The 27,871-nt window shown below is 36.8% G+C and overlaps 1 protein-coding gene across 1 annotated transcript in view; it reads right to left on the bottom strand.

Annotated features, from left to right (window-relative positions):
• KIAA0825 (KIAA0825 ortholog) overlaps window positions 1–27,871 on the bottom strand; it is a 214,349-nt gene that overhangs the window by 172,091 nt on the left and 14,387 nt on the right. Inside the window, exons 3-4 of the mRNA XM_050913279.1 lie at window positions 24,933–25,602; window positions 2,525–2,695 (exon numbers count right to left, since the gene is read on the bottom strand). Of these exons, the coding sequence (XP_050769236.1) occupies window positions 2,525–2,695; window positions 24,933–25,602 (841 nt within the window). The remainder of the gene's footprint in view (window positions 1–2,524; window positions 2,696–24,932; window positions 25,603–27,871) is intronic.

Here is a 27,871-nt window from a genome sequence, read left to right as displayed (position 1 = left end):
CAGTACTACTCGCAGAGGATTGATACTTCAGATACGCCTACACTGCAGTGACTGCAGGGTAGTTTGGATACACCCAACCTAGCTTTAAACCAGTGAGAGACAGTACAGGTAACTGTCTAGCAACAGCAGCACACAGTTCAATCTGGGCTAATTTGCTCTGCTTCTTAGGCTGGTTCTGCAGCCTGTGCTGCATTGTAAACCTGATACTGGTACCCGAGTTAATTTAAAGCTGCTTTGGACAGATCTGCACTCTAGATCCTGTTAAATTAAACAAGATTTCTAGTAAGAAGGCTTCTAAATAAGTACAGAAGATGGCCATTATATTTTCTAGTCACATATTATAATGTGTTCTGATGAAAATAAAGCAAGGATCTAATCAATCCTTCTTATCAAAACTCAGCCTGCATCAGTGAAAAAACATAAGATTATTAGCCCAATATAGGACATTAACAGAGAAAATCTTAAATCCCTTGTGGTACTTAACAGAACCTGGAACTACTGGGAACATAGCTCTCATTCTCCCATATCAAATCATCTTTCACTTCATCACTACAACTGAGATTTCTGACAATATGAAGTGAAAATAACACCAATAAACTCTTCTTCTGTCAGACTTTTTTTTTAAATGTCTCTGGCCATGTCTTCTCTTCATATATTATCCAGAAACTGATATAACTGAGCGAAGTTTTGTGAATGAAACCACCTGATCAGAACAGCAACACTAAAAACAAAGGTATGTCTGATGACTTCACTAACATCCCCTGTAAAAGATTTACCTTCACCTGTGTTTCAGGGTAAAAGTAATTTTGTTTTCTTTAGAACAGGCCTTCTACCCAGAAGACTGCCTCCCACAACAAGATCTAGTAACATTTCCCATTCAGATTTGATTAAGTAGAGGTACCATTTAAGAACTGACTTGCTATAGATATGATTACTCTAAAAAAATATTCCTTAAAGAAGAAGGCTTAACATACTTTTGAGGAACAGTTCTGAATGTAATTAAGCTTGGAGAAATGCCTGCAGGATAAAGTCCTAAATACACTTCCTGGAAAGTAAAATATTTCTTGGTAACGTTGAAATCATTAAGTTCTCTGAATTACTGGAGATCACGTCTTGGAGTGTAGTTAGTTAAACATGACAAATAAATTTCCCATTCAAGAGTTTTTCAATTTTTTTACATTTTATCACAGACTATACAAATAAAAAGAACATTTAAAATTACCCTTACTAAATGTATACCCTATCCTCCACACCACCCCTATAAGAAGTTTACTGTAACACCTCTTTGTAGGATCAAGGCCATAAAACTTAAAACATAGTGTATAATAGCTTAACATTTCTTGAGAATTAGTAAAACTGAGAGATTAAAGAAGGCAGAAATACATCGAAACCAATAGCAAAAATGGAACTTGAATGCAAATTTTTTTGAGCTTTGATGTACTATTCTAAAAATACATAGGTTAACCAGTATTTCTTTATTTCAGAGTGTCAGTATTTCAGATGAAGAATCCATCAACAAAATGTGTGCCTAAGAACTCTTATTTAATCTTTTTTTATTTTTTATCAACTTAGTATTCCGAGACCACATTCCCAAAACACCTTTCTTCTCAGCCTGCAGCTTGACTACAGCGATATCGAATATTTGACTCCACCTACCCTCTCTCCCTAAGCAGCCTGGCCTCATTTCTGGTCTGATCCTTTCCTGCAATATCATCAAAGCTCTTGAAACCACTTGCTCTCTGGTGACCTGGAGTCTCTCTACTGGCAGAAGCAGCAGCATAGAGGAACATTTATGAGCCTACTGTGACCTGGAAGGTGTTATTCACCTGAATTTTCAGGATTTCAGGTTCTTCTGATATGACATGAATGCAATTAGATGAAAAAGAGAGTGAGCTTGGAATCTAAAGCACACGCAAACTTGAGGCTTGATCGTGAAGCAGTTCACTTTCTGATGTAGAGCCTACTTCTATAAAATACCCACTGAAGCCAGTGGGATAAGCATGATAGTAAACATAGTACATACTAGTACGTGTTTGTGAGAACTATATGTTAAAGCAGGACTATATACTAAAACATTTAGTTGCATGTATACTAAGATCAATTAAACTGATGTTCCAGTCAGTGATTTTCTCTCTTGAAAAAGGCAGCTTTCAAGGACAAGTTCAGAAACAGTCACAGTTTCAAAGAATTCAGACTCCATGTATTGTTTTGTCCTATATGAAACACAGGATTTTACAGATAATTCAACAGGAGATATTATGTCACAGTGTTTGAAAGTTCTTCATTATGATTCTTCATCAATAACTACTGTACATCACATCTTTACACACAACTATCAGTTCTTTTCCACAAGTCATTGTGCTCAAATGTAAATCTGCATATTTCAAAAAGATTTTCAGTGGATATTGCAATACACTTGTTTATAAAATATGATGACATAAATTAGGTAATTAATGTTGAAAATCATATAAAATTATCCTTTTGCACAAAGTAGAATCAATAAACAAGGAAAAGCGTTCATTACCTTGAGCATTCTTATTCCTCTCTGTAAATGAAGGTATCAACAGAATTTCTGCGGAGAGCTCTTCAATTTTTTCTTCCATTAATAAAAACAGTTTGATAAGTTGAGAAAGACATTTGAGTTGATACAATGTTAAGCAGAAGCTCCTTCCTTTTTTGTGGTATTCTTGGGAGGCTGTTCAAGTAAAATCATAAAATACCTTTTACCATAGCTTAAAAAATGGTCCTGCAAAACTGATTATGCAAGAAAGTGTAATATATCAAGTAATTTAATTTTTGTCATAGCATAATGTATCTTTTTCTCATTATAAAATACTGTTACATTAGTTCTTCCTAAGTCTTTGGCATTTCTCAACTATCTGGGAAGTCACAACTGAATTCCAGGTTTTGTTGTTCATTAACTAGGATTTTTTCCAAGCAACAGATCTACTCAGAAACCTTCTCACCTGTGTTTTACAGAAAAACCACTGTGTTGCAAAAATTGATTGAACAAAAGGAAAAAACCACGTCATTACTGTATTTTAATGGTTTGGGACATCACATCACTACACTGTCACTCTGCAAGTCACCTTGTCTGTTTAACAATCTGCTAGCACAATACAGTTGATGAATATGACATTTGAGTGAAAAGAAACATCAATCTAACACTCCACAACTTTAAATATGTGGGGTTTGAAAACAAGTGACACTGTCAGTGAACAAATATCAGCAAGTATTATACCTATAAGCATTTGGTATTTAAAAGAAGAAACTGAACATTTTATTTTGAAAGGTTAACACTTGTAATCATAACATATAATCATGTCACATCAACCGGGGAACTCTGATTTGAGCACAGTCAGACTATAAAAGACTGTGAGCTGTTTCCAATTCAGTATTACCAAACCACATGGTTTTAAGTATTTTAATTTTAAAACTTCTTTAAATGTAACAAATTTGCACTTCTATGCAAATTGCGGTGAGCTGATACCATGTTCCTATGCAGTTCTGTTGCAGATGTAACATCAGCAGAACAGTTTATGTAGAAAGTGTCAGAGTGAGAGCCAGAGTAGTTTGAAAGGGAAGCTCTGAAAGACGAAAACAAATAGAAATTGATTGAAATGTACTTTTATGTGTCAAATCTCTCTTACCTTTGCAATTTTGAAGTACTCAGTACCTCCCTTTTTCCTCAAAGTTCCTAGATATTTTTTTTAGGTGTTCACAAATCACTTTTAAATAGACATAGATCTAAGTAGCAGAGCTGAGCTCGGAATACAAATTCCCTAATTTGCTATTCCAGTTTTGCAGCCTTAGAGATTGAACTGTGAGTTTTGCATCCACATCTGAATTTCCTCAAAGTTCCAAACAGATGTATTCACGCTAGTCCCTTGCATTTCTAAGAATGGCAAAAGAAAGTATTATGCATAATTGCCTGTTAGTGCCTTTCCTCTCTGAATAACAAGTAGATAATATCTGTATCACTGGATTTCCAATTTTAAGTCTTAAACTTCCAAAAAAGGACATTCTGCTATTCAGAGAATTTTTCTCCTTTACCTGAAAACTAGATAACATAAACTGAGTTTAACTGACATGAAATGACTGCCCGAGTCTGCAGACAGCCGGAAATAACAGATCCAAGATGTAAGAACCACAAATCACATCTTAAAAATCAATGGAACGTTAGTTCTGTCTCCTATAATTTGAAAACCTTGTGATGCTCCTGCCCCCTCTCTTGAGGAACAAAGAAACCTTCTAATTATTTGATTGCCCCAAGCGATATTGTCCTCATTAGACCGAAAGGAAGTGGACCTAGAAGCCAAAGGTATACCACAGTAATATTAATTTTAGAATATATTACCAAACTCAGAAAAAAGTCAAAACTTTAATTTTTACTTTCAATGACCATTCAAAGTCTATTTCAGCTGGAAGCTGAAGATATGAGGTTCAAAGATCCCTCTTTTTTCATGCCATTAAGAAGATGAGAGAACACTTTAATATATGACAAAGCATATTATAGTATATGCAAACGAACACTTATACAATCATCAGAGCAAAAACTTACTATTTAATACTACATATGTTCTACAAATGTCTAGAAAAGCCCTTCAGACTTTTAGGTTATGAAGTATAGACAAACTTCGAAATGCTTGAAGGTAGTGAAGAACACTGGGATAATTTCATGGCTGACATAAAACTTTGCTACAAAATTAAGAAAAAAATGGAGGTAAGCATAGAGGAAATTCTGTCTTTGATAAAAAGGCACAAACATATGCGTCATCCTCTGATAAGCAGCCAACCCTCACAGACAAGAGGAAAGGAGGCAAGAGAACAGTGGTTTAAGTGCGCTCATGAAGGCCTGAAGCATGAAGTTGAAACCCCTTGACTCAGTCAGGTTTGGAACTCATCAGAAACCTACGGGCAGTGAGAACATGGTGATCCAATTCAACATAAAGTGATGTGCAAACCTCTGTGATCAGAAGATGGTCAAGATAAAGGCATTAGAAAACAGAAAGGAAAGATGAGACCACCATGTAATAAATACTATTCTCCTAGAATTGCTGACACTAGGGGAGGAAGGCTAAACAATCATCTTGCACTATAGCTGTAAGGCAGAGAATCCTTAAGTTGGGATGCATCACACAACCCAGATCCTAAGACTTCTCTGGTAGGAGAAAAACAACCAACCAACCAACTAAATGCCTATATGGGATTTATAGAGAGCTCCATGTACTACAGGTAGGCCATTCTTAAATTTTCTTTTGTCCTCTGTTAGGCTTTGTTGTGATAAAGAAAATGTAATGTGACTTACATTTGACATGAAAGTATACTAAAGATCTGGATGTGACAAAGATTCATGCATCATTTACACAAGCTTGTTGTTGCAACACTATGGGTGGGTAAAGCCACACTGTCACATTAGCAATCAGCACAAATCATGCTGATGTATCATTGAACCTGGCTATCAACCAAAATTGATGGTAATAATGCAATAGGTATTGCATTTTTATTGAAAGGACAAGTGCTGGTCCAGTAACACCTCTCAACTGCTGATCCGCACGGCTCGCATAAGGGTATGTGTTATTCTGCACAGCTCACAGTTTTTGAGGCTCTTGACTCAGGGCAGTAATCTTTGAACTACTCACCTGAGCTATCCAGAACTATCACTGCAAGGCACTGTTTCATCTCATTTACTCATACAGAAACCATGGGTCTTACTGAAGAGTGCAGTCTCCACAGCTGCAGAAGCACAAGCATGCCAGAAACACAGACACAGACTAATTCTTATGTAAGACTGGTGTTACTTCTTGTGGGCTGGGATAACAAAAGCATGTTATTGGACAGTCCAACTTTTGGAAGAAGTTAGCTTGAACGTCAACTCTGCTTAGTTCATCCACAGCAGTTTGGAAGAACTGGACAGTGGGAACCACCAGAAGTGAATTTCCTTTCACATACGGTCATTTCCATGTCCACAGTTTTATTGTCTCTCAGAAATGACAACTCAATTTATTTAGTGCGGGATGACCAAATACTGTCCACACACCTGAGTGTCCAAAGCTTGATTGAAAGATCTTATATATATATCCCAGACTGTTAGGTTTCAAAATACTGGCGGCAGCATTCAACTTTGAAGACCACTGATCTGGCTGCTTGAATGAGCACATCACAGTCCATTTTTTAGCAGAGGGGAATGAAAAGGCATTTCTCCTCAGACATTGATCTGATTGGACAACCACAGGACAGAAACGTTTATGAACCATGTAACAGCAAACAATTAGGCAGCCAATGCGATGACATCCAGAAAATGTGGAAACAGGTTTGTAAGTCTTGTAGAAGATTGTCATGAAGAGTACAGGCCTCCATGTGGACAGGTGTGAAATAGACATGAGGATCCACTGTGATACATATTCAACCAAATCTTAGTGTCATGAACCTGTCTGGAGGAAAATCAGCCCTACTCACAGAGTAGTGTACGATTACTCTGGAAAAGTTACTGAATGGATCATGACTTATGATATTAGGTCAGAGAACACACATCATAACTCATTTACCCAGGTGACATTGTACGGGCAAGAGAGACACTCCTCTGTGATGAAAACGGTCTAAAGCTGTTGACAGCACCCTACCCAGTTCACAGAGGACCATGCACAGGGTGACGGGAAGCACATGAAGCTGATCTCAGCCAGCCACAAATCAGAGCGAGCAATGGCATTCCAGTCCAATTGCAGAACAGAAGGAAGCATGTAGCAAGTTACATGATACAAATCAACTTCCTTCCCAAACCACCTGCAGTTTGCTACTGTCATTCTTCTAAACTTGATTTTTGCTGCATGCCTGAGTTTCATGTAGTCCTTATACAAGGAAATAGCTGCAGCAGAATCTTTAGCTACAGGCATACATCAATAGGAGCTCCGTAGTGTCTCCTAACAACAGGACATGTTGACCTTCTGTTAAAGCACTACCTTGTGAGAAGAATTTCTGAAAAGGGACAGAAAAGCTGGTACAGAGACTACAGAGAGGCAAAGTGGATCATACAGGCATTGTCAATGTGCTAATGAAACAATTTTGCAAATATTACTCTAAATAGAGGTGAGGTCAGGACCTAAACAAACACAGAGGAGTAAGAAAAGGTTCTGAGCTCCGGAACATAGCCTCAGGCTTCCTTCTGTGCAGAACAAGAATCACAAAAATACTGCTGTACAAAACCGTTGCCTATACTGATGATTTCTGAACTGCTCTGGAGGCCGAATCTGCCAGCAGAAAAATCCTAAGTCAGTACAACGAGCTATCTTTAGGCACAACAAAAAACATCCTAACCATGCACAGCGTCAGGGACCACGGAAGGCTGGCTGCTTCCTGAGGGACAGAGAGCAGAGCACGATGATATGGCCATCAGGACAGGTCCCTAGCCAGCCAGGGCCCCGTCCCGCAGTCCCTAAGCAAGGCAAGCAAGGCAGACCCAGAGATGATAGTCAGCTTTCGACCGAAAGTCCAGATCACCAGCCAAGTTCATGGTGATGACGCAAATCGGAGGTCGAGCCAGGAAGTTAATTCACCGCTTAAGAGTCAGGATCAGGTCTGGTGAGGGTAACCAAGGGTCAGACACAGTTCAGTGACCATTAGGTAGGACCATGGTGGTAAGGCAGGTTCAAGGTCAAGCCAGGAAGTCTGAATCAATGGGGCCCATGGCCACTTACAGACACGGCTCTGGTGGAGATGGACATCAGGACACCTGTGATGTAGCTCAGGCAGGGACTGAAGACTCAGGCCTCAGCTGAAATAGGTCTCTTGGGCGGGCTGCAGTGGAGCCCCCTGAAGAGGCTGGTCAGGGCCATTAAGGCCCATTAGTTCACCCAGGGCTTTGTTGCACAGCCCTTAAGGAGCTTCACTTTTTGGACTAAAACCATAGAATACCAAGTAATTTCTGGAAAACTGTCTTTCTGCTTGTCCTGGTTTCGGCTGGGACAGAGTTAACTTTCTTTTTAGTAGCTGGTACAGTGCTGTGTTTTGGATTTAGTGTGAGAATGATGTTGATAACACTCTGATGTTTTAGTTGTTGCTAAGGAGCGCTTATCTTAAGCCAAGGACTTTTCAGCTTCCTGTGCTCTGCCAGCAAGCAGGTCTGCAAGGAGCTGGGAGGGAGCACGGCGGGGGCAGCTGACCCCAACTAGCCAAAGAGGTATTCCATGCCATGGAACGTCATGCCCAGTATATAAACTGGGGGGAGCTGGCCGGGAGGGGCGGATCGCGGTTTGGGAACTAACTGAGCATCGGTCAGCGGGTGGTGAGCAATTGCATTGTGCATCACTGGTTTCCCCCCCCCCCCCTTCTTTTGTTGCATTCCTTTTCATTACTATTATTATTATATTTCATTATTACTATTGTTAGTATTATATTTTACTTTAGTTATTAAACTGTTCTTATCTCAACCCACGAGTTTTACTTTTTTTCCTTTGCTTTCCTCCTCCTCACCCCACTGGGAGGGGGAGGGGGAAGCGGCTGCGTGGTGCTGAGTTGCTGACTGGGGTTAAACCACGACACTGCTTCACCAAGGACAGCGTAATTTTGAGGAAATAAGAGAAAAGAAGAGAAAGCACTTTAGGCTGCTGCTATCTAGACTGTGGTCCTTTCTGGGGGGTAGGGGGGAGAAGAAGTGGAAAAGACAAAAAATTTACTTGAATTTACTTGAACCTGCACTGCATTTATTTGTAGCAAGTAAATAAATCTTGATGGTTCACTACACAAAACTGGAAGGAAGCAAAGGAATAAGCTCAAAACTTTCATCCTCTTAACATGCCTACATTTACAAAATCTGTACTCCTGACTTCCTATCACATAGAGGCAAAGGGGGCATAAAGGGTACTTCATCTCCTCTGGCATGCTGATTTACCACCCCAACCATCAAATGACAGGCAGCAAGAGTCTGCCATCCCAAATAAGGTGACTCTTAGAGAGCTTTGCTTATAGAAAAAGAAGCCCCAAGTAAAACTAATACTGAATGTCTATCAAATTGTGAAAGGTTTGCCAGACTATGCTTGTGTCGAGGCAGCTGATGCAGTCATACAGCATCACAGAAACTGGGGGGACTTATTTTCAAGTTTGGCCTCTCGCTTTAGCAGAATGGATTGAAGCTGAAGACATTTGCCTAAGATCTGAAGGACATGCCACACTTGTTGAAGAATGAAGCAGTCCATCTTACCAGAGACCATTTGGCTGGTTGTATCTGGACAGAAGCATACTATTAGTCTTCAGGAGGTAGGAATGAGCACTCTGACCTAGCTGATCAACCACCCTGCTGAACGAGGGGTTAGAGACGGTCTACACTGGATCTCAAGTTTCTGTTCAGATCTCATCCAAGCCTCATGAGATCAAAAAAGTGGCAAATGCACAGTCCTTTCCCAAGCAGCAGGAAAGCCTCAAATGCTGGCGACTCTAAGGATGAAATACAGCCCTTGCAAATATTACATACCTGAGAAGAGGCCCTGAGTGAAGGCATCAATGCCACAACCGTAAGTAATAAAAGCTATTCATTGTCGGGGGGTGGGAAGGGGGAAAGGCCTGGTAGTAAAAAATGTAAAAATACATGAAACAAGCAGAATACTCCAGGTCCCACATCCTCCACATTAAGATAGTGTTAAGTTATGATAAACATACATCAATAATAAAGCACAAATCAAGTTTGATCTACCTTTTTTATACAGCCTTTCAAAACAATCTTTCTGTTCCATCCTTGCCTATTATGCAACCTAAATACTAATTTAGTTCTCAAAATTCTCACAAAGATGTTTTAACATCTTAACATGATATCCATTGGTCTTGCATTCTTTAACTTACAGTTAATCTAGGTTCTTAGGTAAATTTAAGCCAAAACAGTTCTATCATCCATATGGAAAAACTTCAGCTGCATTTTCAAATATTCTAAACCCAAATGATTTGACTCAGCTGTTGTGTAATTTAGAACAAAAGATCCACTGTAACCCAGGTTATGGGTCCTCTTTCCCTATGCTAAATTGCTGAATCACCGAAAACCTGAAATTCATGCAATGGTCATCGCACAATTTCTTGCTTTTCTCCCTCCTTCCTCAGACTGGAAAATTCTCCTGCAATTGGAGGTGCTATACAGAAAAGAATATGAAAGAATAGATAGAAAGAGCATAGGTAACATTCAGAAAAAAATTTCTGCTGAAACAGTCGAGAATCAGTAAAATAGATAGGGTTTTGCCATTCCATTGCACAAATGATGACATTTGGTTAGTAAATATTTAGATTCAGATGCTGATAATTTGAGATGAGCACAGAGCTCTACAAAATGTAAGCACTCTCATCATAATTTTCAACAATCAGGTTTAGTGATACACTTATGAAAAAGATTAACTAGAAAACAGCACAAATGGCATTTGTTTTGCGCAGATGAAGTTACACACACACACAAAATTCAGACAGCTATTGATTTAGACTTTTGATAGCATTCTAAGGCTTCAGAACTTCTAAACTGCAGATAAGCATGCTGCTTTAAATTATTTTTATTCTTATATCTTAGGCTTGAAATGCTAGACTGAAAACAATTTTAACTTAACTAGCTGGCAAACCACTCCTACCAACAAACAATAAAAATGCATGACTCAACACTTTTCTTGGAGTATGAAAAACACAACACTCCAAACAAATAAATGGTAACTTTACTGAAGTTTTTAATATAAAATCCTGAGAATAGAGAGTAATAAAAAATGGTTTTCACTTAGACTAATTATAAGAAATGTTAGTGCAAAATAACTCTAATTTGAAAAATTAAAAGCACCTCAAACAGGGGTGGCTAAGAAATGAGAGTCTCTGTGTATCATAAACATAAGAGCATAATATTGTAAGCGTAGCTATACTGGGTTCAGCCACAGAGTCTTTTATCCCAGTATCCTGGGCTTGGACAGTGACTGAAAGAGGAAGACTAAATAAAAATATAACAAGGAAACCATATACAATATTTTCTCCTCAGAGCTTACCTAACTCTTGACCACTTGCAGTTGGGCAGCTTCCACAGACAGATGTGGCATACATTGATAATCTGTAGTGGGTTTCTATTTCATCAATTTCTCCAGTTACCCTTTCACCCCACCTAAATTTTTATCATCCGTAGCATTTTGTGGAAAGAAGTTCCACGCTTTACCTACACTCTGGGTTAACAAATATATCATTTTGTTTGCTTGAATATTTCATCTTCTAGCTTCACTTGATGCCAACTAGTTTTAAGAATCAGGCAGCTACTGATATCTGTTTATTTTTATAATGCCTCCCTTCATTTTATAGACATCTATCATATCCTACCATCTTAATTTTGCTTTCAAAGTGAAGAATCGTAGCTTGCTTATTTCTGGGAGCTGTTCTACATTTTTTATCACCTTGCTGCCCTTCTCTAAGTCTTTTCCGCTTTTTTCCAACATCAACAACTAAAAAATATGTGTATATAGGATATAGTCTAGTGAAACAGTGTCAATACTGTAAAAAGAGACACATAGGGATTACTAGTGAAATCAGGGACAACTTTGCAATACTAACAGTTGAATGAATACCTCATCTTCTAATAAGATAAATTAAATACATTGTAGAGCTAATTCTACTCAATATTAATTCTAACAAAAAATCAGCATGTCATTCAAACGTCAAGGTTAAATTCAGTGTGGATGCAATATGTCTTGAGCACTGAATCTCAGTCTTCTCTTACATATTTGTATATAAAGAAATTTTCTGTAAAATAATGTGACCACTTGAGAGCTCTTAGGAATAAAAGAGAACGGTATTAGAGAATTTCACTTCACCAGTCATGAAGTTGAGAAGTGCCCATATGAATTCTAAGCCAGTTAATTAGTTAATTAAAGCATTTTTCAAGGAACATAAAGCGAAAGACACACATTCAATAAAGCACTTGATCATAGTACACAAGCTTCTCCTAAATACTTAAATTCAGTAGGAAGATATCTGCCTTTATCTTACCACTTAAAAAGATTTGCCCTCACCTCTAAAAATGAAGCAGCATGAGAAATATGCCTGTGCTAGATCTAAATGACCTGTGTACACCTGCTAACTTGCGATTTTATAGCAAGTTTCAAAAGCGGTACTTTCCTTAAAGCTGTAGCTCTTGAAACCATTAAATAAACTGTTTCCAATTTCCTTGGTTATAGCCTGGAAGCATTTAAAATCTCAAAGGGCATAAGAAAATAGGCACATGAATGAATCCCATAACTTCAATGTAACTTTTGTGATTTTTTTTTTCTCATTTGCTGTTTTTTTTAATGAGCGTGGCACCTTGTATGTTTTAAACAATTTGGCATTCACAACATCTCAAAAAACTGAATGGCTAATTCTGATAATTTCAACCCATCCAAGGATGTGACACAGTAAAGTGTGGTGCAGAAATCCCTGCATCATAGGCGAGCTGGCTGTGAATGTTCAAGAATAGCTACACTACGACAGCATTGCTCTCAGATTAATTAGCGTTACTACTCAGTGTACAGAGCCACATGGCTAAACTGCTTCTGAGACTTACGATGGAATCCTTGGAAAGCAACCTGATGACTGTCTTCTTCAGTGATTACAGTGGGGATTTCTCCCTCAGCAGGAACCAAGGGTTTAAAACCCTTTTAATCAATTTTACTATAAAATACCTTCCCAATACATTAAATATCATTCCCCTGCCCCCATTTATAAGGCTTAATTTCATATAAGATAGATCTACAATATCGTTCTACAAGGGACACAAGAAAGCGATGTCAGGGATTTCATCCAATAAAGCTATATGAGGAAGAAAATCGAAAAAGAAAAAGTGTAATATTAAACTTAAAATCTAACTACAACCTGCATACAAATAATAAAGCCTTTTCATAAATGGAACTAACGTTTTGTTAAAATCTGAAAAGAAATAGCCTAATAAAGCAACAGAAACTCAGCTGCTGATAGTCACTGTGTATAGGGATATTTCAAGGGGTAAATTTTCAAAGCGGTGCACAGGGAGTTACATACATAAATTCCATTAACAATAATGTGTTCCTCAGCTCTCAGCGATATTAACTTTTAAGTGATGCTATAACTATTATAACAATCTTGCATTTATGACAGCATTCATCTGCACACTATCTCCTAAACAGAGCTTGTATATAAACTGTATTATTCTTTCACTTGCATTTAGTAATGATATATTCAATTTTTATGGACATCTGCTCACAGTTTTCTCAAACTGCATGTTGGTGTATGTTTTTTAATGTAACTGCTAGGTTTAAATAATTAGCATCGCTGGATATAATCACTAATTTCCTCATACTGTAAGAGGCAACTTAATATTTCTGCATAGCAGATGTAATACACAATATTACACAGAACTAAATTATTACAAACAGTGCCAGCAGTTTTCTATACACAGTACTTAAGATAATTATAAAAAATCATCTTCATTACTGCATGCTAGCATTTTTTTAACAGTTTAATTTGGATAGGTTACAAGATACATTCAAATCACACAGATACAATTACTGCAAACCCAAGAAGCTATAAAATGTTCCCAACCAAATCCCTTTGACCTTGTTAATGTCTGTTCCTTGTTAATCTAAGGCAAACATTGTTTGTAGCGTGCATTTGTTATGGAATATGAAAAAAAGAAAGGAAATCCCTTAACAGTTGTTATTGATTCCAGCATTTACTGACTGAAAGTTAAGTGCCGTTTACAAAACAGAACAGATGCAGATGCTGACAAAAAGGTAAACAATTGTTGCATGGCTTACTGCCAGATCCTAAGCCAATATATTAAACTCCAAGTGAAGCACATTTCCCCTATAGATTGCACTTATTGCCACTTCATTTCCTATGTGCTCTGTCTCTCTATTGCTGTGCCTGGCACTAAGCTATTTTCAGTTCTTTGGTGACCCCTGAGGCCTAGTGCTACCTCACATAGCCATTAGTGAAGGGAATTGCATGTGTCTGACATGGCCTGAAACCAATTATTTGATATTTTCTTCAGAATGATGCCCAACTCTGTTGGGAATGAGCAATCATGAAATAATTTACCTCCTGATTTAATTTTTTCCTGCACAAATTAGTTGTAGCCTGAGCTAGCTATACACAGCTGCCTGTGACATATCTCTGTCTTATCAAGATTCTACTTGAAATGATGAAAAAGGGAAGGGGGGAGGAGAGTTGAATAGAATAGGTTGGGGAATCCTGCTTTAAAAAGGCATTGACAAGTTTATCAGATATACTGATCACATGTGCTCTCTGCTGATTGAAACTGACAGACCCATAAAGAACTATCAGTGCAGCAAAGGAAACCACATGGATGCAAACTGTTATCCGACTGTTTAAGGTTTTTTAAACACCTGCCTTGCTTTGCAGCTCCCTGTTAGTTCCAGTGAAACCCAGGAGTGCCAGGAGAATCTGATAAGGCAGCTTACGCACACAGACTACATGTTGGCTTATTTTTGTCCCCTTTTTTTAAAAAAAATGGTCACAGATCTAAAGATAGGAAACATTTTCTTATTAGACATCACCATTAACTTGTGACTTTTGTAAGTGCTTATACTATACACCCATACTGTGCATGTGTCAAAAAACCGCAGTGAAGTAAGGGATCTCAACTTATGTATAAACATGGTAAGCATGTATAAATTTGCATATATTTAATCAAGAGAGTGTGTCTGTCATAGAAAGAGATATGTCACTGCCAGCTATTAAACAACCTCAGTGAAGACTACACTAATCTTTTGAAAGAGATTCGCTATACATGAAATTTTAATCAAATCTGCTCCATAACATCTTCCCAGTTAAATGAGATCACTTTTCACCTCATCGTGAAGGTTGATTCCATATCAGGTTGCTAGGTGTTTGCTACCAAATGCTAAGTCCTTTGTTAACACTGAGTGTACAGGTCTGTCAAAATTAAATCTTTACTTGAAATCACGTTCACCGACCAACTGATGAAAGGATAAACCAGTGCTGGAAACACAGGTTGGAGAGCAAGAACATCTGATCATGCTCTGACACCAAATTTATGTAGTAAACTTGAGCAAATCATCTCACCAATCTGACTCCTTGACAGCATACAGCTACTTTACAACTCTGTTGAACAAATTACAGAGATTTCCTCAAGTGCTCTGAGGATGAAGTGCCCTGTAATAACGCTTAATAAAACTACTTCATACACAGATACCTATCTCAGCTTGCTCTGAAACCAGACTCAACCTGCTCCTTAATTTTCAAAAACACATGTATCCTCTAATAAATTACAAGACATTCCGATTATACATTGCAATTTCTGGTAGACAATGACATTTTAAAGAATTCAAATGTAAACAAATTAATTAGTCTCTGAATTAAAACTAATTAATGATGGGTCCATTTAAGGAATTTAGCAGCTGGTATCCATTCATTTTCTGATAATTAACATAATAATGAAATAGCAGACATTCTTTAAACTTCCCTTTAATTAAAATGGTCATAAAACTTGTAGATAGACTATATTTGCAGTTGTTTATAGCATTTATGGGGTTTTTTTTAGGTGCTATTCTACAATTGACAATTTCTTCTGCAGTAGTGACTATAAGCAAACAGTCCTCTTCAGAAAACTGCAAGAATTATCCCATGACAAAATGCTACTCTTTGTAGCATTTCTCAGTAAAACTGAAACCGTATTCTGGCCTTACCAATGACAGAAACTGGTTCCACACACATTTTTTGACTTTTCTTGCCTACAACGTGGGCTGAGGGAGTCATCCATTGCATTCCCTGAAGTCTTCACACACACGCACAGAAAACACCGAAGTAGAGTGTTTGAAGAAAGCATAAAAACTGAGGGAGCCTGCAGCAAACTGGAGATAGCACCTATTTTGAAACAGAGGAGTCCTTGAAGAACTCTAAGAAGTTGATCTCCTCCTTCAGTCTTCGCTGAAAGAGAGATTAAGTACTGCCAGGTCTGTCAAACTCTCATGAATTCTAACTTTGATAGGACTTGCATATGTTTCCCTGTAAACCATTTAAAACACTTGGCTGATAAAAGACAATTGTACTTTGTATTTGAAAACACTGTAATTAACATATTTATTTTAATCTGATTTCAATTTCTTTAATGTCTGCAAATATAAAAAGGTCTGCTAGCTTCGTTTCTGTCCTCTGCATTTACATTCACAGTGGAATGCTTGGGTGTCTCACAGATTGGTTCATTACATCAGACCCACTCTATTAAAATTAGATTGTTAGGAACTTTCAACCAATCAGGAATTTCTATCAAGTGTTCATCATTCCTTTGTGTAGTCTACGCATGGTATTATGTATTTCCTTAAATAATAGATTAAAGTGCCTCTGTCACTTTTGCTTCTCTTACTCCTTGGAATTTCCAAGATATAACAGAGGCAGATAGTGACAGCTTTTGTTCTAATAAGAGAAAACACTCAAAAAATTACTTATAAAGCTGGAGTCAATACTCATATTTCTGCTTCCTACCTCTTTGTATTTCAAAACCCTAGTTCGGCAAAGCCACCACAAAGTTCTCATGATTACTTTTACAAGGAATATAAAAATCAGAAATAAGTCTAGGCGCACAAAAAAAAGGGCAGATATTGCCATTTAAAAACTTCTAGAGAAATAAGTTTGGAAATTCATAACCTTTTAACAAATATTTTCTAGAAAGGCTAGAATACAAATGAAGGATTAATCATATGTCAGCACGGAGGTACACATATAGGTCCCTACTCACTGAGCTGAGACTACACTCTTAAAACACCTCTTTACAGATGAGCCGATACTACCGTGTGTAACAGAACACCTAATTTCTGTGTTACAGAAATTGCTGGACTTTCCTAGCACGTGAACAGCAAATCAGTACACCGTCCCTTGTATTTAAATACAAAGATTTGGATCTCAGCCAGAGGATGATCAGTGCATGAAGCTACTCAGGAAAAGGAAGCTCTTCTTGAAAGTCTGAGACCAGTAACTGATCCTACTCCAGACAGACCGCAACGTTTTTAGGGGTACTAAAAATCTCCAGAGCACTAACTGCTAAATTTCTAACTAAGATGTTGGACTGGGTTATAATCACCCTTACTCTCTCTAGATCAGACAGACAGGAATAGCTCCACCGCCTTGCTATAATCAGCAAATGTAGTGAAAAGCATTAAAAAATGACTGAAAGCTTTGTTTTTCAAAAACTCAGTAGATACAGCAGCCCCTTGATTGAAGATAGAGGGTTTTTTAAAATTTCTAAGCCTAAGGCACAGTGAAAAGGAAATTTCATGTTCTAAGTTAGCATGTAGCATCCATCTTGTCGATATGACACACCTCCAATTTAAACACATATAATTTTTTGCAAAACAAACTATTGGGACTAAAATAATTTTGCTCTTTTAAAGTTAAATTTGCTCTCTGAATACCCATTTTGTGACAGAAGAGGTTCTCTGTCTTGACAAAAATCTCAGCCAGGACCATCTAATTAACTAGTGATTATATGATGGTTGATGCATATATTGAAAAGACTCCTGTAACAACTTTCTTTTCAATCAGTACTGCAGGAGCCTCTTTAAAAGACATTTTTGAAGTCTTCTCTTATCTGCCATAGTTCTACACACTTTTCTTCATACAGGCCTATATTCTGAAGTAAAAAAGAGCCTAGCTTAGTAATTCTCTCTCAGATTTTGTCACTTTTTTTTATTAAACAGAATACTACAGTATATAAATCTCAAATTGACCTCTGACCACTCACAAAGTATCAGACTGGAGAGTAAATCACTTTCATCTTTTAAACTTGGGAGGAGAATGCAATAATTAGAGGGCATAGTGAGTTAAATGCTCTCTTCATGCTGAGGAAGAACATGCAGGTGTGCTGAGAGAGCAAAAAGGAAGAAAATTAGTTGGTGTTTGCTAATTGTGGACATTTTGAAAGCAAAAAAAATACCAAGAATGGAACTATGCCCCTTTCAACCTCTACAGAATTCAGAAAACAGATTCGGGTTCCTGTTGGTAAAGATGAAGTGGAAGAACTTCATTAGGACACAACAGTCTAAAAAAATATAACCCAAAAGAGCATCAAGAATTTCATGTTTAAAAATATATAAATACTTTGAAAAGTGAAGTTAGTGTTTACTTATTAAATAAACAACATGATAATAAAATTCTGGAATGGGCATCTTTTCAATATGAAAAAGAGTCAATAATGAGATTTCACTGCTCGTCTTCATATTATGGGCTTAATAAGTAATTTCAAGCAACTGCTCTAAAAAGAAGGAAGGTATTCAGGCATGCTACCAGCTTTGAAATTCTGTCAGTTCAAATGACATTTCAGTAACTTAGATACTGTTATCTTACCCCCTACTATAAGCTTAAAAAGTAACAAGCTTAATGCTTTTGTAATCTTTACGAAAATGTCATTCTCCGACTAGAAACACATTTGTGGTTGTAGGGTATTATGTTCATATGGCCTTTAAAAGAGTACCTCTTTTTTATTAAAACTTCAACTCTGTATGTTCAAACAGATGGTTTTATTTTCTCCTCAGTACTACTCATATTTCCATTTAATATAATTGTGCAGTAGAAATCAAATACAATACTTGCAAGGATAAGAAATAAATAATATGTGACAAAGAGGCTATGAAACACATTATTTCCTATATTAAATGCAAAGACATTTATTTTGTTTCCCCTGAGTAATAGGATCTTGTTTTGGCTGTCAAAATTTTATAGGCTTCCCAAGGAACAAAGACAACTGCAGAAATCTGCATCGTATCTGTATGTCCACTGGTTTTCAATTTTAACTTCCTATTATAAATTCCCACCAACACTGTTTGCTCCATTATTTTAAATAGATGACAATTAAACCTATTTAATATCTCAATATTGATTGGCTCATAATACAAAATTAGGAATCTCTGGTATTTATAAAGTAAAAAATCTAATGACATCTGCATTTTTACTCAATCCATATGTAGTACCCAAGTCATTTTTGCTGATGTCCTTGTGTTTTCTGTGAAGGTTATACATGCATAAGAGAGAAGTGCTATGGTTTTACTCAATACATGTTACTTCCTCATCTTTCACAGATGGGAACTGTAGGATTTTTCACTCCACCTGTGTAAGATATGAGGAAGATTGTGCCATACATCACCACGTGCAGTGCAGCTCAAGGACTCAGTAGTTGCAAAGCCCGTTTGCATACAGGTACTGTTCTTTCCAGCAACGGCTCCGTATCTTGCTTTATACAGGCCTCTAAAGCCCTGTTCCTATAAAAGCTATGTTACCAGGCACTCTGCAGAGTGATAGAGCAGAAATAGAAGAGAGAAGAGATGCCAAGCAGGCAGAAATATAATGGAAGCACATCAGCTACAGCTGTCATGCAGAAACAGAAACAAAACCAGCACGTCCATCAGAAGTGATGAGCAGGTTATTGCGGGCCTGCTGGAGTAAGCAAAAAGAGAAGAAGCACGTGCAAGGAAGCAAGGAGGGTGACGTTCCAGTTTCTGTTATCATTCTTTTATTTTTGTCTTTATAATGTCTAAAAGTCACTACAATAGGTATGTAGGTCTTGAAATATTTTAAAGCCTGAATTAATGAAAAAAAACTTTAAATAAACCTCCAGCATTAAGTTTTAAAATTTTGTATTTCCAAAATGTTTGGCCCTTAGCAACACATTATAGATATAACTGAAAACTTGCTTGTATTAATGCAAGGATCTGGGCAATGTAACGAACTTGAACTGCTGAGGCAGGATGCGATACTGGATATTATAATCTGTAATCCATATGGGCTACTTTACATTAGCATGCCTTACCAGCACTTTAAAAAGATGCAACAGGACTTCCTAGGACAGAACAGTAGTAAGCCAATTGACTGAGACACCTTCCCCCTTCCTCCTAATACTTCTAAAGAGCCAGATTTCAACAATGGACTACAGATAACAAAACATGATGGCAAAGCAATTGTAACTTCAACATAAATATTGTAAATTATCTGCTATAGATTGTAATCTGGACAGAAATCTCAAAAAAGGTGCAAAGACATAAATATTAATTACATGGAACCAAGTCTGGAATTCTTTAATTTCCAGATATAAATGGGAGAATAAATTATACTAAAGTTATTGAGTCCTAATTATTCCCAGACATGAATAACTGTTTTTTTCATCATGCAGTCACTAAACCAGCAGGTATCAATGCTGTTTTAGGCATATTTTTGATAGATAAGACGAAGATCATAGAAGATTGGTTGTAGGCAATAATCGTGGCTCAAGAGATCACAAACTGAATGAATTTAAATTAAATGGAAGGATAAAAGCAAGTCTGAAACTAAGGTTCTTTATTTCAAAGGGAGGAAATGATAAACTAGGGGAAATAAAGCCATGTGCACATGAATGTAGAGGAGAAATCAAATTTAAGTCAAATGTACAAAACCCGAAACTCGTATTTCAAGTTAGCTGGACAGCAAATTGCTGGCAATATGTAAGGCTAAGTGACCTCAAAATGGATTTTCCTTACCAAGTATTTTCATTTAATGTCCCAAAGTTACCTTCATTTCAACAAGTTACTCCAAAGCCTGTTTCTCTTCTTGCGCTCAACTCCACTGCACAAATGCAGCTCCTCTAAACAATACCGAGTCGTTCTATTCAAGTTTAGATATATGCCATAGGTGTTCCATGAACACAATATATTCCTTAGGAACACATGAATATTTAAGATAATAAATTAAAAATATCAGAATTTAAATCACAGTTTGCATTTGAATATATCTTTAGAATAGAATGGACGTTGGTCATACTCTGGAGAAAGAAAAGAAAAAGGAAGCCTGCTGGACGCATAAGTAAGAGGATGGTATACTGGGGTAAAAGTGTAAAATATGAATATTGAAATACATCAGTGAAGGTGATTTAATTACTTTGTAGCTAAGAATGTACTTATTCAAATCTGCATCACTTCAGTTTACCTTCACATTGCAATAATATTTTCTTAAAAATAATCAACTACTGATTTTGATGAACACACTATGTGTTGCCTCAGATTTTAAAAACAAATTTCACTTAGGATTTTTAAAGTTATTAATTATATAAATATACTAAAAATATATTTTATTGGCAAATGACATTAGATTTGAGAGTCTCTTTAAGGGTCTCTGGCAAGTTTGTGACTAAATGAAAATATTAAGCTAATGAATTTGAATATGTCACAAAAAATAAAACTCAAAGCTCTAATCTCTGTTTAGTTTTAACCATAGGAAATTAAAAAATAGGCTAATCCATCTACACATGTATTTACACTCTCTCTGTATGTATATAAAAAAATATATAAATAAAACAAAAGCAAACCTTCCACTAATACATAAAATGTGTAAAGTTTCTTTGGCTGATGTCTTATCACTTATAAGAGTGGCTGTTTCTTCATCTAAAAGAGATGAAGGATTAAGATAGGTTAGTAATGCCCGATTAAACTAGCTTAACATTTTTGTAAACAAAGGAACACAAAAAAGGTTCAAAAGGTAAAAGTACAATCCACATTTAATAGACTTACTGCAAATAATTTCTGAGAAATATCACATTGGAAATTGAAGCAAAAAATCATAAGTGATAAGCTGAAAACCAGCTGTCTGGATCAAGTGATAACATAAAACCACCTGCCTCCACTAGAGTTGGCAATCAAAGATGCCAAGTTCCCAAGAATTTGCCTCTTTTCACATACCATTTTGCCAGCTTCTCTCTCAAACCATGCTCATCCTCAATCCTGACAAACGGATACAATCTCATTATAGTACTTGACAAATAACTGTTCTAATACAGTATGAAAACAAAAATGTTAATTCCTTACTTCACACATAGGTTGTTATATATGAAATATTTTAAAGATTTATAACTCTGTTAAAGGTTGATATAGACTACCTATATTTTCCTGACAGAAGTAGGTCATCTATATAAAGTTTTCTGAGGTTCTAGCATTGTTTCACTGTTTTCTGTTATTTTTTCCTCTCCTATATAGCAGGATCAATTACAGCAGGTCTTATGAAAAAAAACCCAAAACAACCAACAAACCAAAAACCACATTTCCCTGAGGGTGGACTAAGTAAACACAAACCCTTTTTTCACCTTTGGGATAACAATCCCAATTGAATGCCCTAGATTAAATTATTTTGCTGTTCTGAAATGTGCAGGTTTGGTGCTGGTTTGGTGGTTCCCAGAGGGCAGAGGCAACATGCATCAAAAAATAAGAAACACACTGATATAACTGTCTTTCAGCTAAGAAAAGAAATCTCCTTCCCTTTCTCCCCTTCCCTCCATACTCCAGCATGCTTTTTTTTGATACTCAGCAAACTGGGTATCACTGTCAAGGCAACCTATTAAGGCTGTTTTTTAACTTAACCTATGTATAAATACAGACTTCCACTCTCAATTGTGGGAGAGCAGCAAAGGTATCAGAATTCAAAAAGAGTTCCAAGCAGGAAGAGCCACTTGACACTAAGAACTTGTCTACCATTATAAACCTCCCAAAACAGTTATTCTGTAGATTTTTTTTTCCAGAATAGTTATTTCAGTGCGATCTGCCTTGTGAACACTTCAGTTCCAAAGGAAAAGTGCCTTTTTCTGACTTAGTGTGGTACAAATGTAGTATATTCAAACATTTAGAAGAGAGAAATCTCTTTCCAGAAAAGACTGTTCAAATATGAGCTCACATACAATAAACTAGTTACTAATAATTGTTTTGGTAATGATACAAGCATGAATTTTGCCTGAGTTGATTAACAATACCAAATAATAGCCTATGACATGTCCACAAAACAAAACAAAAATCCTCTGTAACTTCACTACTTTGACCCCTTATTTTGCTCCAGCCTGCTGACTTCATTATTGTCGCTTTATTGTTTGGCTGCCTGCAGTCCATAACCACAGATCATCTAGAACAGTCTGATTCTGCAGAAAACTAGTAAGAGAGACTGCAGGCGAATCAATGCTTGCCTCCCATACCAACCTCTTGAAGTAAAATAATATGAAGTACTATACAGTGAAGAGATGAAGACATGAGCATGACAGCCACTGTGAAGAAAGCAATTTTGAGGATTAAATGATATTAACAAACACCACTTCTAAACACATTTTATGGGTGCTAAGGGGACAGCTGCCGCACCTGCAAATCTGTCTTTTAAATACATTTTGAATCAAAATAAAAATCTTCTGTGGGATTTATGAAATACAGAGTTTCTTGTTTTGTTTTGTTTTTTTTTTTAAATTAATCACAGCAAATGTTTTAAAAGTTGCAAGCAGGTCCCAAGATTTACTTTCTGTATTTTCATCTTCCTCTGTTCTTTTGAATATACAATAGAACTGTGCACTGGAAATCTGTCCTGATAGATGTGCTGGCACAAAACCATGTAAAGACACATCTTGTGGCAAAGAAAATTTAAGCAGAGGAATTACTATCTTACTAGACTGAAAGACTGTTCTTTTCCTTCTTGTAATATAGAAGCACTTAATGTGTGGTTTTTTTAGAGAGCCACCCTTATGGTCACATTAATCTCCATGTCTTAGATGTAAAGTGGTGATCACTGAACTTCCCCATCTTTGTGAGCTGTTTTGAGATGGAAAGAAAAATGAAGTTACAAACTTACAGTTCCCTACCAGTCATTTTTTTGTCAGTGAATCCTTTCACTGACTCCCATCTCAGTATGTAACTCAAAGATACATATCTTGTCTCTAATTTCATAACTCAGCATTACTCTGACACTACTTCTCCTTGTTTCCCACCAACACTCCATCCCACTAATATATCAGCTTTACGCTGAACTTCTCACCCTTTCACATTATTTGTCTGCATGCCTTTTCCTTTACCTTATGTTTCGTATGTTCCACATACTCCTCCATATTTCAGCTCCTATTGAAAAATTATTTCTGCATTTCTTCCAGTGGAATTTCTAGCTGACTTACATTAACATGTATATTGATTTTAAAACTCACAGGAGTATAATTTTCATCTGTGTAGACCTGGCAAATCATCACCTCACTTATCCTTTGTGTATGTTGTACAACCCAAAGATCTTTCTTCTGTTTCTGTATTTTTCACATGATTCTAAACTTCTAATATTTTCTGTCTGCAAACTACTTCACCTTTATGGAAGGCTACATTTTAAACAAACAGCTCTTGCACAGAGGAGTGCTCAGAACTCTGCACTGAAAAAGCAATTACATACAATCATGCAATTATGTTATGAAAGTTTCCATTCTGTATGATTTTTTTCTAGAGCTCTGATTCCTTCCTTTGGAAATTAGCATGTCAGACTCACCAACTGTAAAAAGAAAGTACAGAAAATACCACATCAATAACAGATTCCTTTCCTGCCTTAAATTCCTTAGAACAAGAAGAAATGACCAGGTAGCATTAACTCTAACTTACCGTACTTTCACAAGACTAGAAAACTTAAATGATTTTTTTTTTTTTTTTTAGAATTAGAATCTGCATAGTAATCTTTTGGGTCAGCTCTGATATATAAATCTGTGTCTATTTCACCGTCACATTATTGTACGCACTTTCCTATGATCTCCTTTAAACTTCTGAGAATTCGAAAAAAGTGGGCGTAGAAGACTGAAGAGTTTGTGTTTTTTTAAATCTGGATTAAACAGTTCTTATTCTATTATATATTTCAGCAGCTGGAATAAGTTACACTGAAAAAAATGACTATGACATGACAATGTTACCCAGTGAATTACAATGGGGTGTCTATATACATAAGCATAAGATACTCTCCCTTACTTTAAACCCTTCTTCATCACTATTCTGACACAGTCTGTAATTCAACTTCAGTAATATGGTTAAAACATAAAGCTGTAATTAATAATCTCAGGCCTCTCTCTTCATAGGAAATAATCAAGTATATTAAAAAAAAGGTAGTAGAATTAAAATAATATCTAACTACAATGAACATAAAATAAGGCTACTAACCCACAGCATGAACTGTTCCTCTATGCTTCTTTGAAATCTTGTTTGCTTTAACTATATGTAAAGCATTTTCTTTGAACTGCAGCTCACAAAGTCTTTCAAGAAGAACTGTCATTTCTTCAGTGATGGTATCCAGGTAAGTTTCATTAATAAACTTCAATGATGAAGAAGGATCAATAGTTCCACTTAGTATATACAAATCCTCTTTTATCATTGTGCACAACGTGGGTACGGAACTTTGGTAACCATGAACCACCTTATCAAAATTTGTTTCACCACAACTAGACAAAATACAGTTCTGTAGAAGATCGCTAACCAGTTTATTCTGCATATTTTGATACTTCGTTAAAACTTCTGATTCAGGATAAAGAAACAAAAGTTGCTGTATGCACTGAGTTTTAAACTCCATTTGTTGTTGTAAAGCATTAGTATTTGTTTCTTCTTGACTTTGCAGTCTATTTACTAAAAATCGTCGAAGATGCAGTCTCACATCATCCCAGAGAGATTTCACATCCATAGTTGAATCATCCTCAATGGCGTGAAGGGAAGATGTCAATTCAAAAGACGTCCCACTTGGAGTACAGGGAAATGAGACACCACACTGACTAGAAAGATCCAGAAGAAAGTGAAGTATCATTTCTTCTTGATTTTGCTCATTCTTCAGCAAGCTTTGCTAACAAAAGTAAATCAGACAGTATTTTAGAAATGTTTTGTTAATTCTGTCTCATCAAATGAGCAGCTTCATGCTAGAGTACCAATTGTTTCCAATGCTAATTATCTTGCCAGCAAATAAGAGACTCAAACAAATTGCTATATAAACAACAGAAATAACAAAGCCTGTTTTCCCATGGATTTATGTGCGAATCCATCTCCTTGTCTACCTGCTCCAATAACTCACATTCCTCTTCCCATCTTTCTTACATCTTCAGCCTCTTTTCTCAAATCAATTCTAACCCACAATCCAAAGGAAAGCTTTGGAAAGCTCATTAGGTAAGCCTTGGCACCCTGTTTATTGTGGTCCGCACACACATCTTTGAAAGAAAATGGTATGAAAAATTACTCAATATTTACACAGATAATGACAGGCTTTGCTCATAAAACCAAGACAGGAATTTATAAAATGAAACACTGTTGCCTGCCATGTTCTGGCTCAGCAGGCAACCATCAAAAAGGCCATTCTAAGGATAAAATAATCTTCCCAGGACCCCCTTAAAGAACTAAAATTGAAAACTTGTTAAGAATTGAACAGGCTTAGATCCCACAGGGCAGAAGAATAAGAAGCTGTGTATCCTGCCAAACCAAGATGCAGACTGATACATTAACAATATAGCAACCTCTAAATACATCTCAGCTACGTGGGTTGGAGAAGAAGAAGGAAGCCAGTAACAAAGCAGGTGAAACCACATGGATGCATGCACTGTTCCTACTTCATGTGAGCCTGAGGAGCTCCCTCTTGGTCCAGGGCCAGGATCTCTGACCTTAGAGCTGCTTCAAGTTCAAGAGGCCATGCAGCAAATAACAGGTCCTCTTGTCACAGCTCAATGCTTTCTACTTGGCCCAGAATGACACAAATTTAAACAGCGCTCTGCAGCTTTCCTTAATATGTATGAGACGAATCATTTGCATGAACAAGGGATGTCCAACATATGAGTAGAAGACAACCCCAAAGTCCCGTGGTCACTGGACACCAAAATCTTCTTCCTCTCTCAGAGAAACAAACTTGCCTGTCATAAACCCATTTCCCACATCCTCAACATTTCTCCTACTGGAGGTTGGCTTTGGCCACAGTCCTAGGCCCATCAGCTTTTTATTTGTAAAGACCTGCTCTCAATCCTCCAGCTGCACTAGAGCTGACTACAGATTTCCCCATCACAGTCACAAGAAAACTGAGTGAAAGTGGTGGTACTCTTGATTTTCTGGGTTTCAGGAACCAAGTAGGCAAGCCTTAGGTGAATCAGGATCTAGAAGCCCTCTCACTTGCTCCCCTACCACGTATTGCTTCTCTCAACAGAAAAGAGCATTGTGGCAAATCACGTAAGGGTAGTTCTTTCCACTCATGTCCTTTATCTGGGTCTCCCAGCTATACTGCATCCTACAAAGCAAGGCTGGTAAAGAAACTGTTGGCAACCTTCCACCTTCAGAACTAGTGATTTATTTAACCTAAAGTATTTGAAGAAATGATTAGTTTTCTTTCTTTTCCCATTTTGAAAGAGAGAGAAATAAATCAAATTTGAGTATGGTATTGCTTAAATATAATAATTTCCAATACAAAATGTTCAATTTTTCTACTGTAGCAAGCTTTTATCAGTAGATAATTTACAAAAAACCAAAAAATACAAAATTTAGAACAAAAACTTGAGTGGGCTTGCTTCCCCCCCCCCCCCCCCATGCTTTTGAGTCACAAAAATTTTCAATATCAGAACTCCTATTCTTTGTTCTGATGATTCAAAACTGTTGCACTCTTAGGGGAGAAAACAAGAGTTTAACCTTCCTATTGCCCTTTACTCTGGAGTGCTCCATGATGAAAAATAAAAGACTTGCCCCACAGTGATTCTGAACAAAAGACAGAGAGCACGACTGCCTCCCATAAAGGAAAGTCTTAAAAATAACAGACTAGCTATTTTTCTTCCATTTCACATCTTTATTTCAGAATGCTTCCTATGAATTTTTTTACTTACAAGCAGGAAACACATGTGGAAGACAGAATAATAAAGGAAATTATCAATCAAATATCATCCTACAAAAGCATGCGCATGTGATAGAAAGATGTATAACTAGTTAAAAATCTTAGATCATACATATCAATATGCATATACATAAGGCTGATTTGATTTTATTATCTACTGAAGTATTCTATAAAGTTTTGTGTCCTCAAAGAGCATGTGCCTCAGTGTGTAAACTGAAACCCTAATCACTAACCACTGTGTTGAAGAGTCAAGTCT

The sequence above is a fragment of the Gymnogyps californianus genome, chromosome Z (assembly GCF_018139145.2).
Source record: "Gymnogyps californianus isolate 813 chromosome Z, ASM1813914v2, whole genome shotgun sequence".
Classification (NCBI taxonomy): domain Eukaryota; kingdom Metazoa; phylum Chordata; class Aves; order Accipitriformes; family Cathartidae; genus Gymnogyps; species Gymnogyps californianus.
This window is presented reverse-complemented; position numbering and strand designations above follow the sequence as displayed.